The sequence below is a fragment of the Dufourea novaeangliae genome, unplaced genomic scaffold (assembly GCF_001272555.1).
Source record: "Dufourea novaeangliae isolate 0120121106 unplaced genomic scaffold, ASM127255v1 scaffold270, whole genome shotgun sequence".
Lineage (NCBI taxonomy): Eukaryota > Metazoa > Arthropoda > Insecta > Hymenoptera > Halictidae > Dufourea > Dufourea novaeangliae.
Window position 1 is genome coordinate 114,782 of NW_015374153.1, and position 18,971 is coordinate 133,752.

The following is an 18,971-nucleotide window of genomic DNA, read 5'->3' on the forward strand; positions in this document are numbered from 1 at the left end:
AATTAGAATAAGCGATGAACGGTGGTGAATTCACGCTTTCCCGCTGGAACTAACGACGTGCACGTACACCTTCGAAAGTCCCCCGATACCAATCGAACAGGAAGACGAGCTCGACCGGGCCCATCGGGATTTACAGTTACATTTTACGTGTTTTTTTTTTCTTTTTTTTTTTTTTACAAGAGAACGAGGACCCAACAGATGTGGCTGCGAGAACGGTCATACAGCTCGTAAAAATTCCTTCTCGATTCAACTTCAGATTAGTTTGGCGGTTATTGCGTGTATATGTATATGTATAACCGTCGTACATACCGAGAACACCTTTGATTCCCTGGGTCCATCCAAAAGGATCATTGACGCGCAAAGAAGATATCTATTTTTTACCTTTTTTTTACAGTTAATCAACGATTAACGTTAGAGAGAGCATCGTGGCGCTCGATCAAACGACGTAAACACACGTGTACGTTCCAAGGAAGATTTTATCCGAGCTCCGAGCTCGGTTGACTTTATTAATTGCTCTTATTGAATTAAACATTTCGCGGCCACGCTGGAATCCTGTCGGCTACCCGAAGATCTTTCTTGCCGGTAGTGGTTTCCTGCTTGCCTCCGATCTTCACAGACGACTGCGTTTCAATTTACTACGTCTGCACGTCAAGGGATCGAATTAACTCTTTAACCGTGATAAGGGGCGAAAGATCATCAGTCCACGGCGGTTTCGATCCCTATTGCGAAACGTTGATCGTTTGCAAAAAGCATTCTCCATTTCCTGGTAATGTGGCCTCCCCGCCCGTGGTTTTTCTCATATTCGTTCGTTCTCCGATAGACGTGACAAAGAAACTAGTTCCCCGTCGCGATATCGTGGTAACAAAAAGCTCGACACAAGATTCACCGTGAGTCAAGTTCCATGGTGTATCACATCTGACGAAGGGTGTAATAATAGTCTCGTATGCCCGTTAGGCGCCGACTGATGATTAAGGATCAGACATAAACTGCGTGGATTCGTCTCTGGAGGTCAGTGGCTAGTGTTCCTACACCATAAGATCGACGATGTTTGTCTCGAATCGACTGAGGCGTGTACTATTTGTATTCAGTCATAACCCGTAAAATCACGACCGTTAGACATGTTGGTAATTGACTAAAGAGTTACGATACCTACGCTCTTCCTCTAGGAGATTCCTATCAGGAACAGGTAGATTGAATTTCACTTGCATCTATGTAGTCGTCAGTTTCCTTAGTACGATTAGAAACAGGATCGAAGAGCGTGGCGAACGAAAAAAAGGCTAAAAAAAGCTTTTCGTCCTCTAGAATACTCTAGACTCTAGATCATCTCATTGTCAGTCACGGTTTTCATACAAACTGACTAGATCCGAATGAAGTTAATCACACATATAGTCACATCTCTATAGTCTACTACAAAGTAAAAAAAAAATTCTAAATTAGAATGATTTCCATGGATGGTATGTTTTAAACTACTTTTCCAGAGACCACCCAACGTATTCTTCGTGGATCTCACTCACCGGTGTACGATGAAACTTCGATGAAAAATCCTCCGGGCATAAACCGTTTAGCCGCGGCCAAGTACGAAAATAGAGAGGCGATTCGTTTCGTAAGGGACCCGACGAAGAGGGCCCCAGCGAAATTCCAGGGCCCTCGAGGACCCAGAAACCGCCGCTGCAGACGATGCTCTCGAATTAATTCCAGTTCGATCGATGCGCTCGTTCGCTCTTATTAAGCGTAATTTCGCGGTGAACCCTCATCACCGTACAATTTGCGGCCGAGGAACACATTCAAACGATGAGAACAGATCCGGAATTTCATAGATGAAAATTATTCGATCCTGACCAATCTTCGGGAACAGGAAGACAAAAAGGTCTCTCAATTGCGTACCTACCGCAAATTAAGAGGAATTACGTAAAAAGGTATTTCGCATAAAAAAAATTCCTACAAAGTCAACAATGATCATTTTCTGACTTTATGCCAAAGTTACCCCCAACTGAGTCAATCTTACCTCAACTTACGGTAAAAGGCGAAAAAGGAAAGCATCAGAAACATCACGCAAAGTATAACACTGACTCCGTTTTCCTTGCGTTTAACCACGCGACCGTAATTTACCAGCTAACATAAACGTTACACTGTATACCGTCCAGTAATTTCACGAGGCCACGAGCACATTATAAACGGTTTAGGCGCCGATCACGGCGAACATCGTGTGTAGCCCCGTTACACGCCGCGAATGATTAAGGACGGCCGCTTAACCGTCCACGAATGCTTGGTTTTTTTTTTGTTTTTCACGTCGTCGACGTTTCATTCGCGGACGTCACAGATTTTCTACGATCATCATCACGATGGTTCAGTCGTGAGCTTGCCATATGGCGGACTCGTTTGTCCCAGATACCGTGGATTATAATACATACATACATACATACATACATACCTAGGTAGGTACAGCGCGAACGAAGGCGCGACCGGATAACCGTCGAAGCAGCGGTCCCGGATAAACGAATATACCGATATTACGGATAACTGTACACTGCTGGGTGTGCTCAATGCGCAAATCGATCTGGACGAGGCGCATCCTTCGATTTCCATGATCTCCGAGCGCACACGGTATCATTTGTCGGGATCTTATTAGAGCGTTTATACGGTAATTTTTTGCACGCTCGGCCGTGTGTACCATGTGTCTTGGCTGAGAGGATCGATTTATTCTTGCGCGAATCCTAATAATTGCCTGTCGAGATCGATTAACGTCGACGAAAGATCTCGTCCACCGGTTGGTGGCGATCAATGCCTGATTTATCCGGAACGACTAGACCAGGTCTGTGATAGAGAGATAACGGGGCAAAGAAAAGACGAAGCTGGGTGAAGGCTGAAATTATTCAAGAGGATCTCACCTTCGTCGTTGGGGATAAACAGTATAATAATAATAAGAGATTCAGCTTTCCCTCGACGAATAAACTTTCATCGAGAATGGATCCATCCCATCATCGCCGACGGGATCACACGTTGGTCTGTGGATTCGCGTGTTCTTACGACTAGACCGTCAATGAAAACGGACGTGTTATTAAAACCGTACGCCGACTCAGCGAAGCAAGGAAGAACGAAAGAAAAAAAAATAGCGGCTGTAGCACGCTGAATTGTTATTGACGATTAACTCGAGAATTCGTTTAATTAGGTGCTCGTGTAACATTCATGTTAAACAGGATATCTATCCACTCGGAGATTAGATTATCGAGAGTCATTCTGGTCGGTCGTTTCTCGCAAAAGTGTCGAAATTATCGTAAGCAGGGACACGGGATCCATGGTTATCAGTCGATGGTATTCGCGTGGCAGAGTTCGAGATAGTCGATATTTTTACATTTTATCGTTTCTTCTTAAAATCGTTGGATTATCTGAAAACATTAATCAGCATTATCTAAGAGCATCATCCTGGCATGTACACAGTTAACGAGACTAAAGATTTGTTTGCCAAGTGTCCACTCGTCACAGATAAATGTAATACCTAAGAATAATTCTATTTATTTCAGCCTCATGACCATGAAATGGACTTGGTTTACAACCTCCTGACTACTACATTACTATCTTAACCATTCATTCCTCATTTTTATTCGTCACGTACACTCACACACACACACACACACACACATTCATTTATATTTCTATCTCACCTATTTTTATTGCCTATTCTTACCTCGAGATTAATATTATTCTATTATAAAAATTGGAATTTCCCCATTTGAAGAAGTACTTTTGCTATCTTTTATTCGTTGTTCAAAACTCTTTATACGCATATAATCAGTGTTTCCATATCCTATGTCGCATGGCTTCTTGAAGTTCTTGTCATGCGAATCAGGCGTCGTCTTCATTGATATTCTTTGTCGTCCGTGTCTTTTGTCAATCATCGCCCCTTTAAAACTTCTTTCATACGATCGAAGTCTGTGTTCGACAAGATTCCTGCGTTCATTCACAAAGTCCTCGTAGTCCTTAGTATGCGCGAAACGAATTTTACGTTACACAGTGGAGAACGTTAAAGGTGCGTATTCACTGGCATACAGTTCGTGAAAAAATATTACGCGGACATACGATCCCCAGGAAGAACAATATTCATATAGTGTTTCTTAAACTGTTTACGAACACTAGTGAAGACGTATTATAACTATAACAAATCGAAATCTGCAAGCTGGAAACGAAGGCAACACCGATTACATATTACCCAAAGGATCATTTCCGCGATGATTCATAATGCAAACAGGCACGATACCAACACCGTGACGCTGAAAGTTACCACGACGATTTTAATTAATATGAACCTTGAACCGCCGTTGGTAATTATACGTCTTTTCTGGAAAAACCATGTTCGTTCAGAGGCGTGTGTTAATGTGTTTTATACATATAAAGCAGCTTGGTTTCCCCCTTTTTTCCCTCTCTTTCTTTCCACGCGGCGGAATATCAACAGCATCGAAGAAGCCTCGACCGGCCACCGAACCCGCGATACCCCACGATGCTTCCGCTTCGCGTAACAACGAATGCGTAACTGCTTCCTACTTTAATGGAAACTCAAGGAAGTCTCATTCTTTTTCTCTCCAGCGATATCAGATCTCGTTTCTTCTGGGTTTTATATACCTACGCGCTACGGAGCCGATGCATCGCGATCACTCGGATACGCTCGCGATTCTCGATCGTCCTCGCGAAAGATAGATGGTCGACAGAGAGGCAGCGTTAAATCCCTCGATTTACAATCTGTTTCCTCTTCGAACGACACCTATGTGACCCAAATGTGACCCGCGAATTCATTTTCTTATTGATCTCTGTCAGAAAATGATTCACGTCGATTCATGGTTTAACAGATTTAACTTATTGCGCAATAATGCAATCGAGAGGAATGATAAAGCTAAGCGATGCACGGTGAAAAGATGCGGGCTTAAGTACGCCAAAGATACGCTTTAAGCTTTAAATTATGCAATCCATTTATGGCGTAGGCCCGAAAGTATCGCGTGAAAGAGAAAACATCCGACCATCGTTACGTCCTTTCGTTTTCTTCTGTTCAGTGTCGTCGTCGTCGTCGTCGTCGTCGTCGTCGTCGTCGTCATCGTCTTTGTCCATAGTCATGAATTTTAGGGTGTGCCCCCATACATACACACACGTACACAGAGACCCTGGGCAATAACGAACCCGATTGATATTCATGCTCCGTACGCCAAAGGCATTCTTACGTATACACACCATCGTAGTCTGCATAATGCAGGGTGTAATATAATGCACCCATTGCCCCGGACGAAGCCTCGCATGACGTCTCCAGGAAAGCGTGTTTTCGATAGCGGAGCCGTTCGCCTTGGAACGAATTCCTCTTTGTCCTCTTCCAGTACGCGGTGCACACGATACACGGCCGATTTTTCATTCGGTCTACGGGCACGTTACACGCAACCATATGAAATATCCCAGAAGGGATGCAGAAGACTCCTCGAGGCTTTAACGTTTACCATTTTTTTTCGCAATTAGGATTCTTCGACCAAAAAATCGGAAAGAAAATCTACACATACCCTTTAACTTTAATTTAACAGGTTGGCTGCCGCAGTGAAAAAGGACTTACGTAGCCAGACACATTTTACTTCGTTTGTTTCTGTTACAATTTATGATATTTAAAAGTTATTATTCGTTGAAAATATATGCGTTTAGTTAATAGAGGCTGTTGGTCTTGTTTTATATGGTACTACGATATTAATGTTACGCAAAATTTTTTAACGATATTTAAATAAACAAGCCTCTTTGCAATTCACGTGTCACCCATAATTGAGTGACATCCTAATCGAAGTGTTAAATAGGACAGACAGCCTCGTGTGAATCCATTTCCAATACATTTCTGTGAAATACGGATGGATCATTCTTTTATGATTATTTATTACGTAGCAGGATGATAGACCTTCGTAAGGGAAGCTTCCTTCGTGGAAAGGACAGACAGGTTCCAGAGGGGGCCATCTGGAAATTGTCGAGCTCAGGAAAGAACTGTATGTAGTTAGTACCTATTTCTAACATTTCGTTCAATTTTGTTGCAAACGATATACTCGAAAATCTCGAAACATCCATCATGACCCTATCAGTTCACACTATCGTCTTACTCTTCGCACATTCGCCAAGTCGTCAGTCTCGGCTCGTCCACGCACGAGCTTTCATTTTCTCGGGGTGAGGGGCAGCACGCATATTTTTTAAAGGCGCGTCCAACAAAGGCGATCCACGGTTGTTCACGGCGTGAATCGCAATACCGCGGTGTATTTCGCACATGGTTATACATATACACGCGCTGGCATCACGATACCTCACACGGTATGCATAATACGCCTGGTAACATAATGCATCTATTGTTAGAAGGGAACTCTATCTCTCTCCCTCTCTCTTTCTCTGCTGTTTACCCTCGGGGTAAATAGGCGACGAGACGAGAAGTATATAGCCGATGGTACATAGAAAACGTTTTAATACTCATTTGCATGCATTCAACTCACGTACGGCGCTTATACACGGTGTTTATAGAGTTGCCGTCTAGACGAACGTCTCTTCTGAATACCATTCCCTTTTCTATCATTTCCTCGTTTTCTTTTCTTGTTTCTTTCGAACTACGATTTCAGATGATTTATGGTTCTTTGTCCGAGCGCCGAAGAAAAATTTCGATCGTGGACTATCCAGCATTCGTGACACGAAATCTATGGGGCACGACTCGAAGAATTTCTACGAATCGCCAGAGACGTTGTTAGATTCCGATATTTAGTATTAATAATAATAATTTTATTCTACTGAACTGTAAATGATATTCAAAGATCTGATTTAAGAGGTAGTGGGTGCAAGAAAAGTTCCAATAGGAATTCTTAGATATTACTAGGTATTGATGAGTAAGAGGCTAACGGCTAATGGGTATGCTTTCGGGATTAAGCATTAATTTATAAACATAAAAATGAGATAGAAATTTCAATCCTGCACTAGATATAGTCTTATTATGTTGATGATAATATGTTGATAATAAATATTATTAATTTTTATTGAACTCTTCATTTCACTACATTTTGCATATTAAAGTTTGTTATAGATGCATAAACATTCGCAATCTAGTAATTATGCACGGAAGATAGAAAGAAATTCGGGGCTACTTATCTTAACTAAATGATAAATATATTTGCTAGCTTAGAACGGTATTGAGCAACGTATCTTCGTAATTATTCATCCGAAAAAAACACTGGCCAGTGGTACCCTAATGTATCGTTTCCCCGTTTCCCGTGTATTTTTCTGTGTTTTTTTTCGGATGCTGTATCACACGAACGGATAACCACGGATGCGGAATAATTTAAGCGCAACGTAAAAATTACGACAAACCGTTTCGAGAAGCCTGAGATAATCTATTGTCGGCTGATAATACGAAATCTAGTCAACGAAAGATTAGATAACATTCGAGTAAAATAATATTTTACGATACGAAGGTACATTTGCTCGCGAAGTGTCCCCGAGTATCCAGAAGCAGAGATTACGTAACGAGAAAAGAGGGTTCTAGAAAGTGACAAAAGGCCTCGTCCGCAAGAAGATTCTCACGGCTCGGTACACAGAGAAAGAGAAAGAGATAGAGAAGGATTGCAGCACGCCGGTACGAAGCTGATGGACTGGCTCTGGTGTGCACCAATGCTACACGTGTTTCACCTGTATAATTAAGGAAACTAACGTGACACGATCGAAGATAGTGCTCGTCCATTACGAGTGACCAGCGTTCGAGCCGCGAGCAGAAGAAAACCCGGCAGCTATTGAAACAAACTTCGCCGCGCGAATGAATCGCTCTTTGACAGTCATAATATCTATTCCCTCGTCCGTTCACCTGTCTACCTTAAGGCCGTCACACACATACCGTAACACGCCCGTTACAGGACGACGGTTACGAAGAGGAAACGCATCGGGTTGATCGTTTTCTTGCCGGAACGATCAACGAATACGATATCTGGTAAAGTGATATCGTAATGTGGATTCTAGACGCCTGACAATCGCGCATAAAATACCAATAACGATGCCACAACGATATTCGAAGCTCCCAAGAAAATCGATCATCGAACGATGGAATTTCTTGTCAGATCAAATTGGTCAAACGATATTGTATCTATCGATCGAACGAATTGTATTCTTATTATTCAAGTATACGATCTTTCTCGCGTTCGCCCGGATTCACGCTTAATAATGATGTCTCGGGTGACTTGTGTGGAAGCGTGTAATTTAATTGAAGTATATTCTCTCTCGTCTTTCCCTCGTCTTCGTGTATTAACTTCATTAATAGTTACCGGGGTTCTTGTACCGTCATTCTTATAATCACACCGTTGACAACCTCAAAGGAACTCGCTTACCGGTGTACCATCGTACGAAACCGGATTGGCCGTTTTTTTTGCTGCTTATCGCGAGGTCCCATAATTATGTAATTACAGTTTTTTCCATTCTGTCAGCGGTTCAATGGCTGCTGCACTTGGAGCACGGCCGTGTGCCGCCACGGCCGCCCCGTTCGTAACCGTTACGGATGCTTCCGGTCCACCTCTCTCTCTCTCTCTCTCTCTCTCTCTCTCTGTCCCTGCTTATTTCTTTCTTTCTCTCTCTCTCTCTCTCTCTCTCTCTCTCTCTACAATTAGGGAATTAAGTCAATCACGTGCTACTTTACAAAACTGATACAGAAATTTTTGCTCGTCTCGATTTCAACGCTCGTATCCTGGAAATCAATTAACGGAAACCCCCTTTTTTTCGTCCTGGATACCTTCATGGGAATCCGTTTCACTCGACACTTCGCATCTCCTCACCTCCGCAAAAAGAGCCGTTGAACTTTTTCCTTTGATCCGTTTCGGGGAACCACCCAACAGTATTCTTTACAAAAAGCCACGGAACATCGAACCTTGAATGAAAAGGAATAAACGTACAGGTGATATCTCTTTAGCAGATAGGTTCCCACCGGTGGGCGCTAAGAAGATCGAAAGGGGCGTTCTAATTATTCTATTTTCTCTATTTTCAATCTAATTTTCTAAGATTCGTAGATTACACGCACAACTACACTTGAACATTTTGATAATAGAGATAGTTTACCCAAAGGGGGCGTTAAACAAAAGAAAAACTTTGGAAAGGGAGCGGTGAGCCAAAGAATATTTTAGGAAAGTATGCTTTAACCGTTTACAGTGGTAATTACTTTGACCAACAAAATTTTGTTTTCTAGGTTAAACCCAAAATACCATTTGCAATACCTAGTGCATAAATATTGAGTTGTCGGATGAGTCTTAATCCTTTTCTGGATGTGAATTATAAAGTTTATTCCAACACCTTGCAATAACACAAAATTAACCCTCCCAATATTTTGTTACAATTATTAGAGAATTTAGGAATGAAAGGGTCAAGACTTATCCAACAACTCGGTAACTTCCTGCTGCATGAATTACATCAGCGAGAGGCAAGATTCATTCGCAAGTCGGTAACGTTAAGATTATTTTCCAGCTTCGTTCAGGAATTCTCATCGCCCCCCGCTGACGGGATCACCCTGTTGCTGGAGACTCTGCGGGGCGTACAACTGGCTCAAAGTTCACCACCCTCTTCCGGTCACACGGGTCCACGAGTCGGGACCAGAAGAGCGGCGCTGGACGAGCTGGGCTGCGTCGAGTGCCTGGCCGCGTGCGCCGAACGATGCACCGACGCGCCGAGGCTATTGGTGCAAGCTCAACCCGGTCTTCTTGCTCTAGCGGTCTGTCTGACCAGTAGCTTGAACCGGTCCCGTGTTCTGGCTCTTCAGGTAACAATCGTCACTTCCGTTTGCAACGAGAGTGCCACGGTGTAGGTAGATAGGTAGGTTCTGTTAATAAAAAAGGAACGAAATCATCTGGACTAATCTAGAGTAATCATACGAGGAGGTAATGGGGGGCAAGGATTATGCTAGTCGACTGCCACATCCAGGAGAAAACCGCATCGACGTCTATTTCGATGTCGTCTTATCGTACGTTTATCGTTTACATTACTATTAATAGATCGTTGGCTGATAGAGCGTTGCGCGTATTTTATATCGACACCGTAAACGCGATTATATCTGTAAAGCTAAACGCAACGGTTATCGCTTCCTTATCGTCTGATGTAATATCAAACAATTGTATACATACATATACACGATGTATGGATCAGATTCCCACTTGAAGGTACTGTTTTTAATCGCGGAGTGAGGTTTCCAATAAGACCGATACGTATTTTCGAACTATAAATAGGATATGTAATTAAATGTACGTTCAGAATGAATTTTCACGAAGTGGACGGGGATACTGGGTCACACAGGACTTCGTGTTTCTCGCTCGTGGAGGAACCTCGTGTGTCTGACCAATTGAGATGATCGTAAACCTCGTGTTTCCAGTAAACTCGGTTCACTCGACCGACCGGGCCCCGTTATTTCGTGAGTGTTCATCTGTCGGGAACCAGTTCTTTTTTATCGTCTATCCGTTACGTTATTCGGCCAGGCTCATTTGCAAACACACGCGCGTCGTGCGCTCCTTCGTCCTTTAGTTCTTCTTTTCGATTTCCTGCCATTGAGGAAGTGCACTTTGCCAGGCATGTGCCGGTTACGAACGGGCACACGTTGACCAACCGAACTGGATAATTACTTTCACGGCACGCGATCACAGAAAACTACGGTGTTGGCTATAATGAGAATAAAGCGATGGTTATCATCGCACCGCATGGTTGTAGGGTACCTACTGTCGGCGGCGGGGCTTTAAGCCGCGCTAGTTACAACAGACCACGAAGACCCTTCCTGATAGAATGCATTATTACTGTTCCAGCTACTGACCAAGGTCTGCCAGACACCAGGTGGCCACGAAGCAGTGTCAGAAGCGGTCTCCACGTTAAGGCTGAAGTACGGCGAAGGCGGAAGATTCAGGTTCCTCGCCGGAGCTCTTCTAGCTCCACGAGCAGCGATCGCGCTGAGAGTCGCGGGAGTTTCTTTTCTGAACGCGTTCCTGAAATCTGCTCCTCGTACGCAAACCAGGTTATACATTCAGGTGAGTGTATTTCCAGAATCCTCTTACATTCCCCCCAATATATGAAACAGTTTGGTGAACAATAATTGCGTTTGTTTGCAACCAGGCCGAAGCCTGCGAAGCTGGACTAGAGCCGCAGGTCCTTCAAGAATGGCTGAAAGAATTGGACGGCAGAGAGGAGGACGCTCTGAACGATCTTCTGCACAAGGAGGTCCAGAAATGGACCCACAACTGCGTCGACGTAGACGTCCTGCAGAGAAGAGTCGTGCGTGCCGAGGAAACCTGTAGAATTCTCAGCAAAAAGGTATCGGCTCTGCAGGCCGAACTGCAGCAGCTGCAGGTGGAGAAGCTGAACACTTACAATCGTGATGATCGGGAGAAGGTGACGGTTCTCGGGGCGAAACAATCCCCGAAAGTGTCCTCGAACGCGGAGGACGAGGGTATCAGTTCGTCTGAAAGATCCAGCAGTCCAGAGAACACGAAACACCAATTGCGTGGTAATCATCAAAAGCACAGCTCGTCACCGGACAATGATCAAGAGACCACCATAGAGGATGTGATCGAGGAGCTGAGAATTATTGTAAAGGACGCGGAGGAGGAATTCGTTGATAAAAGTCACGAGGAGAAGCGAGTGGATCGGGTCACGGATCAGGATTCGCCGAAGATCAAGGTATACAAAAATTCCGATTCTTACTTATTCGACAGGGTACTGAAGAGGGATCAGCAATCGGACGCAAAGATTCCACAGTCCAACGCGGGCTCGAATGTCTCTCAGAGTGTAATAAAAGGTGAACAGGTGACCTACTTTGGTAACGATCGAGATTACAGTACGGATTCCAGTAGCGCCAGGCGTCGTCTGAACACGGACACGCGAAGAATCTCGAAATCTTCGGTGGAAGGCAGCGTAAAGATCGTTATAAAAGGGCCAGACGTCGAAGACGCGATTGTCCCGACTATTCTGTACCCTCAACCGCCGAGAAGATCGCCGCCATGTTTGTCCGCGATCATGGCGGTGAGGCATTGCGACTTTCCAGATCACGAAGAGACGTACAATTCTCATGATGAAGAGATCGAGGAGGAGACTTTGGGGGATGGTAGTGATTCTCTTCTGAGCGCATCTCGACTCAAGTACAACGGGAAGAATCCAACCTACGAGGAACAGATCGGAAACGCCGATGCTGACCACTTTCAGCAGCAATCGAGAAATGAAGCGGATAACGAGAACGACGGTAAATTTAAGAAAAGCTTCGACGATCTTCGACACTTCAGTGAAAGCGAGGTAAAGGACAAGAAGACGGCTAGAAATTACGAGAGTTCGTGTAGACTCAAGGGCGTGACGGCGAACGAGTCGAAATCGTGCAACCGTCAAACGGATGGATTCGTTCAGAGGCACAACTCGAAGTACAGAAGTGAAGTAGAGAAACGTAAGCTTCTTCGTAGGTCCACGAGCCACGATTACCTCGAGTCTAGCGCCTCGAGTCCACGGTCAAGAAGATCCGGGCGAAGCAGGGTGGAGAGTCACATCAGGAAGTTCGAGAGCCTGAACTCGTTCGACGAGCATCGCAGTCTGCAGAGTTACGGTAGACCGGGCAGCTCCGAGAATCTCAGCAAACAGGAACATCAATTCTTCGATGAGAATTCCAGAACCAGAATGCGTAGATCCGAGTCCTTCCATCATATATCCCACGTTGCCAAAAAAGAACAGTGTTCCTCGCGAGGAGGAAGCGACAGCGGATTATTCTATGTCACGGATTTCAACTTGGAGCCGTTTGTAACTCGAAGACCCAGATCCATCGAAGCTCCAAAGTCACCGAGTTTGTTAACCAAGTCCTTGGATAGAATCGACGAGGGTCTGGACTCGATGGTCGACATCGTTATTACAGAAGAGAAGAGTCAATGGAGTTCGAGCAAGTACCAAACGAAAACAAACAAATCTCGGGAAGACAGGCAGCTGGTTAGATCGAAGTCCAGTAGAGTAGAGGACTCGAACAGCTGTTATGAGCTGGAAACGAATGGTAGAAAAGAAGAGTCGAGGAATAAACACTTGAAAAACGATGAATTTTATGCTATTAATGTGAACAATAAGCAGCTAAGAAGCGACGAATTGTACGACGAGCAGAGGAATCGTGAATGGAACTGTCAAAATGAATTGAATTCGGCTAGAAAGAATGGAGAGTTCGACTTCGATTGTACTCCCGTGATACTTATGAAAAACGGAGTGAGGCACAACTCGTTCAGCCAACACGAAAACATTGGCAGTAAATTCTCGAATAGATCGAAAGATTCAGGAATTTTCGCTGGCCGAACTTACGACACGTTCGGTCTCGGAAAACATCGTTTCAATGCTGGAAAATATTCGGGAAATCAACAGATCAAGGACAGCCCGATCGGAAGGAGGAACACGACCTCGTCTGCGATTGGAAATCACGGAAAGGTCACAGACGTTGTGTCGGGGCTTTATTGAAATTAGTTTTGTAAATTATGTAAGTTTCCAGTGCTCTCACTTCGAAGAAAAATAAATATCGAGAGAATGGGATATATTTTTGTATACACTTTAAATACAAAACAGTTTTACGAACGACATTCGTTCAGCTATTTAAATAATTCTTGCGTATTATTTTATCGTATTCCGTGTAAAAATAGAGTGCAATACTTATAGATATTATCAGCAAAATTTAAAATCTAATTCATATTGCAAATAATATTTTCGATTATTTCGATAAATATGTACCCGATTTCATTATGAAGATAGGTATTCGGTGATGGACTGTTACGCGGTTTAGATGGATTGTGCAATATTATTTTTCATTACACGTAATTACATCCTTGTAATTATTACGCGTGCTACAGAAGACTGTAATTTATAAATGTTTAAATGAAGGTGTACAAACGATAGGCGAGGAGACATTACTTGATTAGAAAATAATTCTGCAAATTCTCATCGTTGTAACGTTAAAAAGTCTCAGCATGCACGGCTTTATCGTAACTGTACATGGAAGCTCTTTTTCTAACTTATTACACTTTTAATTCACTTCCGAAACGAAACTGTAATTACGTTCTACGATTTAATAAATTGTTGCCCTTGAACCCAACTGGATTTTTTTGCCGAAATATGGGTACGTGAAAATATGTACATACACAATTAAATTAAAATTATACAGCAGTATTTATTTCTCGTTGACACAACAAACATAAAAAATAAGAGATACAAAACAAGATATCATTTATGTACAGAAAGATATTTATATTTATTATTTCTATTATAAAATCTGTCATGTATTTCACGTTTCTTAATAGTATTATATTATTCGTGACTTGTCTAGTAACTTAATAAATATTTATCATTTTCTCGCAATAGATATTAAAATACTTAATACTGAAAAATATTTAATGAAATTTCGTAAAGGTGTACTGCCTTTTGTGAAATGCACAAGTAAAAACTTTCAGTCTATAGGAAACATTGAACGAAATCTTTGCAATTGAATAAAACTACAATTCCTTCTCTTAACTAGCTGTAGCGTGCAACAATGTGGTTGTAACTTCACTAAGTTCATGGCATGAACGCCCATTTCGATGAATGACTTCAGGACCGCTCAACATTAAAGGCACGTGTGACTTATCGCGTGCAATTTCCAACAGTTGTTGCGATGTTTTCTCTTGAAACGAAACAATTGAAAATGAAAAAGTTGCGTTCGATAAGATACATGCATCGAATTACTTATATGATTACCTTGATGTGTGGATAACAAATACGATAATTCCTCTTGGGTAGATATATGTTGAAACTCTTCTCCGCATGCACCTTTTAAAACTGCAATAACTTCCGATCGTGGATTATAAAAATAGAGCCCTTGCTTTCGATTGTTAAACTCATTTATTAATGTTGCTATTCCCTGCAACAAACAATGCAATCACATCACTACATCTTCATTCAAATACATATCTATACTATTATGCATGAATACTTACTTTAGCAGCTGTAAAATCTGCTCCCAAAATGTATCTGCAATCAACAACAACTGGAATTTGACTTGAACCCTGCTTTATTCCAGCATTGCCAACTGATTTTTTAATGAAATCAACAGCAGGAAAATAAAGACTGTTTCCTGGTGTCACTAACAGATATTCAGCTCCTGAAGTGCTCTAAAATATACAAAATACCTGTTGGTTTTAAACAGAAAATATTACATATAATTACGTATAATTTGCTACATACTGTACACTTATCAACATGTACTGTAGGACGTGCAGAAGGATACAATAAGAATATAAGATTTGTTCCTACACCCAACAATATTCCATATTCTACTCCAATAATGAGACAGAACAAGAACGTTACAAACATTGGGATCAAATCCTTTTTGCTAGTCTTCCATATGAGTTTAACAACTTGATATTCAATCATATATATTACAGCACAAATAATGACTGCTGACAGAGAAGCTAAAAATATACTGTTAGATATGTTATCCTACTGTATTAATATAAATAAAGGAACTAGTCAATATATTACCCTTTGGTATGAAGTAGAAATACGGTGTTAACAAGCTCAAAGCTAACAGTATCAATATTCCTGTGTACAAACCACCCATTGGTGTTTTTACTCCACTTGCATGATTCACAGCAGACCTACTGAATGAGCCAGTAACTGGCATTGCACTTGCACAAGAGCCAACAACATTACAAATTCCTAAAGTAATTAGTTCTTGTGTGGCATCTACTTTCTCACCATTAGCAAATGCTTTTGCAATTGCTACATTGCCAAGAACCCCAATTATAGGTAGCAATGCTATAGATGCACCCAATTCTGAACACATTTCAGTGAAACTTAATGTTTCATTCTTAACTTGAGTGGAGAAAGGAGGTAAACCAAAATGTGGAAGACCTGATCTTACTGGACCAGTGAGAATGAATGGAGAACCAGACTCAGTGGAGTTGAACTTATATGCAATAGCAGAACAAACAATTACAATGATAGCATTTCGTGCTGTGGCTATTAACCATATTGTCTTTGTTAATATCCTATGATATTTATTTGATTTTTCATTATTGCAGCCAAACTTGATATCTTTCATTTTCTACACAAGAGAAACAATACAATTAAAGTCTATAATTAAGTAGATTACAGCTAAATTCAATTGATCATACAGCTTTCTATCACACATTACCCTAAACATTAATAATACAGCAATGCAAGAGAAACTCATTCCACTGTCCCATAAACTAGTTTTATGGATATTTTTGAACACTTTTGTTAAAGTATCTAAGAATCCTTGAGAGGAGATCTTTAATCCCAAAAGTCCTTTCAGCTGGGAAGCCAGAATTATAACAGATGTGGCAGAGGTAAAACCAACTGTGACTGGTATTGATATAAAATCTATAAGTACTCCTACAACATTTTGTAGATCAATTAAATAGAATCAAGTATAGGTGTACATATTATGTAGTGCTTATAGAAGCAGCACTACATAATATTTTGATAACTGAGTGTGATATGTTACCTAAACGGAGAAAGGCCATCAGTAATTGCAAACAACCACACAAAAATGCAAGTAATATTGCAAAGTCAGCATTTCTACCTTGAACATACTCATGAGTCATGAGTGCCATAAGCGCAGTTGGTCCAATTGTGATATCTTTACACGAACCAAATATTATGTACACCATTGCTCCCATGAATGCAGAATAAAGACCATACTGCAATTTTATACGTTATCCGCAAATGCGTAAAAAAATATAATTTAACATTAATGAATTTATATATGTAAACTGTCTTGCAGAAAATGTGCAACCTGTGGTTCTAAGCCTGCTAATGTTGCATAAGCAAGTCCTTGCGGCATAACAGTAAGTCCGACCGTGATACCAGCGATAGCATCATTTAAAAACTTTTCGGAATTATACGATGGCAACCATCCAACGATCGGTATCCGTTTTCTGACAAACTTATTAAATTTGCCACCCTTCGCATGCCATTTCCGATCTATCATATCGAGGGCCATTATGAACTAAGTAAAAAAAATGAATAAATTAAATTAAATTTACAAAAACTAAATTAAAAAATTCAGTGTTGACTTTAAACAGCCATATCAACTAATAAATAATATTTTCAATTGATCAAAAGCGCGAAATATTTTTACCTGTGAAAGTTGGAACTTTCACTGAAGCGTCGCAACTTCACACGTGCACGTATGTATGTTTACTTCGACCGGGGTATCATGAATCATAAATAAAATAAAAACACAAAAGACACCTGTCTAAATGAACTGTATTCGCATTTCACGGTACAGCGAAGAACTGGAAGAAACTAAAGCTATTTGGCTGCTTATATACTCAGATAGAACGTGGCACATATCTCATGTTAGTGGAGGAAAAGTAGCGGCTAGCCTTCGTACTTTTTGTACGAAAGCGAATACGAATATACGAATGTATATAAATATGTAATCTCAATTCTCCCCCAATTCAAGTCTGATAATTAAAATTATTGGCAAAAACAGGTTTATCGTTCGGACGATATAAAAAAAAAAGAAGGGATAATCGTTGAAAAAAAAAATGATAAGTCGCTGGAGCTAAACAATTATCGAAATGCAGAAACTAAAATTCCCGACTATAATTATGTAACTGGTGTAATCGGGTTGTTCTAATTTTTTCTAACATTCTCGACCCCTTCAGCGTGACAAAAATTGCAACTGGTACACGTGAGTTAGCCAAGTGTGTTAACCTTCGTGTCACTTCAGCAATTGCATAATCTAAACGCGTAAAATTCACAGGTTTAATTTCACCGGTGTTTAAGGCTACGCTGAGTGAGTCCAGTCTTTTTGTTCCTTTACGAATCATTGAACACTCTCGGCCTGTTAAAGCACTGATGTATTTCTCAACATCTTTCAAACGCCGTTTACGTTGATCGGCTTTATTAAAGGGCCATAGTTACTTGACCCATCCCGTTAACAAGTATCGAGTGTGTGTTAAAAAAAAAAGCAGTACACGGTGAAATGAACAAGAATTTTATGTTTCCTTACGTCGTTATTAATTTCAGGTAATAACACAATCATTGCAGAGGAAACATATAACTATTTCATAGCGTAAATATGATAATAAGCATCCTGTTCGAACGTATAGTATTGTATTTAGAACATACCATCAACTCTCTTGTAGAATATCATTCGTACGCGTCATTTTCTTTACGAAAATATCGATCACATTCGTGGACTAGCGTAACCTGTTACGAGTACTAACGCGGTACTGTATTCATTACGACTGTTTCATAGAAAAATAGCGAACAACAGTTAACGACACGAGTAAGAATTCATTGAATGCATTCAGGAAGAAGAACAGCAGATGTACATACTGATGTATACAATACGGTACACACCGATCAGGATCTCACCATAAACTGAACCTAGGACTCTAGGAACCGGCATTTCCCTCTGGATGGTTTCGAGAAAATATACAGTTCGCACGTTTGTCAATAGAGGGATTGCATATTCCTGTTGCAGTCGGTAATTTAGAACATATAAATCTGGTTCGATGGCTTCAGTTGGCTCGTTCAGCAACAACCAATAATTTCACCGTGTTTCAACATGTCCTTTAAAGGGTGCGTTATTTGAATTTTCCAAACGTACCGGCACTTTAATCCGATTATATTCTACGTAACAAGTCTTGTACTACATATTTATATTTTTATAGTATTTTAAATAATGCGTCATGAATAAATGAATCATGTAAGAATGCATTATTTTTCGACTTAGTGCAAAGATAGAAGCTTTCGTTTGCATTTGCGCATTCTCCTGTCCATCAGTATTATGGCGACCTTTATGATGGTCAGACGTTCTTCATAATGTCTGTATATTGAACGAAAGGAAAACTTCCTGCAACAATTTTCATTAAATACTTCAATTACTCTCAAAGATTAAAACGCACGGTAATTAGTTAAATTATCATTTTTGTAGACAATCATGAAATCTTTGTATT

At 41.2% G+C, this 18,971-nt stretch overlaps 2 protein-coding genes across 2 annotated transcripts in view; one reads left to right on the forward strand and one right to left on the reverse strand.

Annotated features, from left to right (window-relative positions):
* Positions 1-13,467, forward strand: part of LOC107191851 — a 45,716-nt gene extending 32,249 nt beyond the window's left edge. Inside the window, exons 5-7 of the mRNA XM_015580987.1 lie at positions 9,484-9,775; positions 10,806-11,024; positions 11,110-13,467. Of these exons, the coding sequence (XP_015436473.1) occupies positions 9,484-9,775; positions 10,806-11,024; positions 11,110-13,467 (2,869 nt within the window). The remainder of the gene's footprint in view (positions 1-9,483; positions 9,776-10,805; positions 11,025-11,109) is intronic.
* Positions 13,468-14,507: 1,040 nt separating this feature from the next.
* Positions 14,508-18,305, reverse strand: LOC107191858 (sodium-independent sulfate anion transporter-like). The gene is made up of 9 exons (XM_015580995.1): positions 18,139-18,305; positions 16,796-17,008; positions 16,505-16,700; positions 16,172-16,392; positions 15,517-16,081; positions 15,220-15,446; positions 14,973-15,146; positions 14,734-14,896; positions 14,508-14,659 (listed from the first exon to the last, which is right to left on the reverse strand). Exons 1-9 carry the CDS (start codon positions 18,139-18,141, stop codon positions 14,508-14,510), a joined length of 1,914 nt encoding a protein of 637 aa, XP_015436481.1. The 5' UTR covers positions 18,142-18,305.
* Positions 18,306-18,971: the final 666 nt, after the last annotated feature.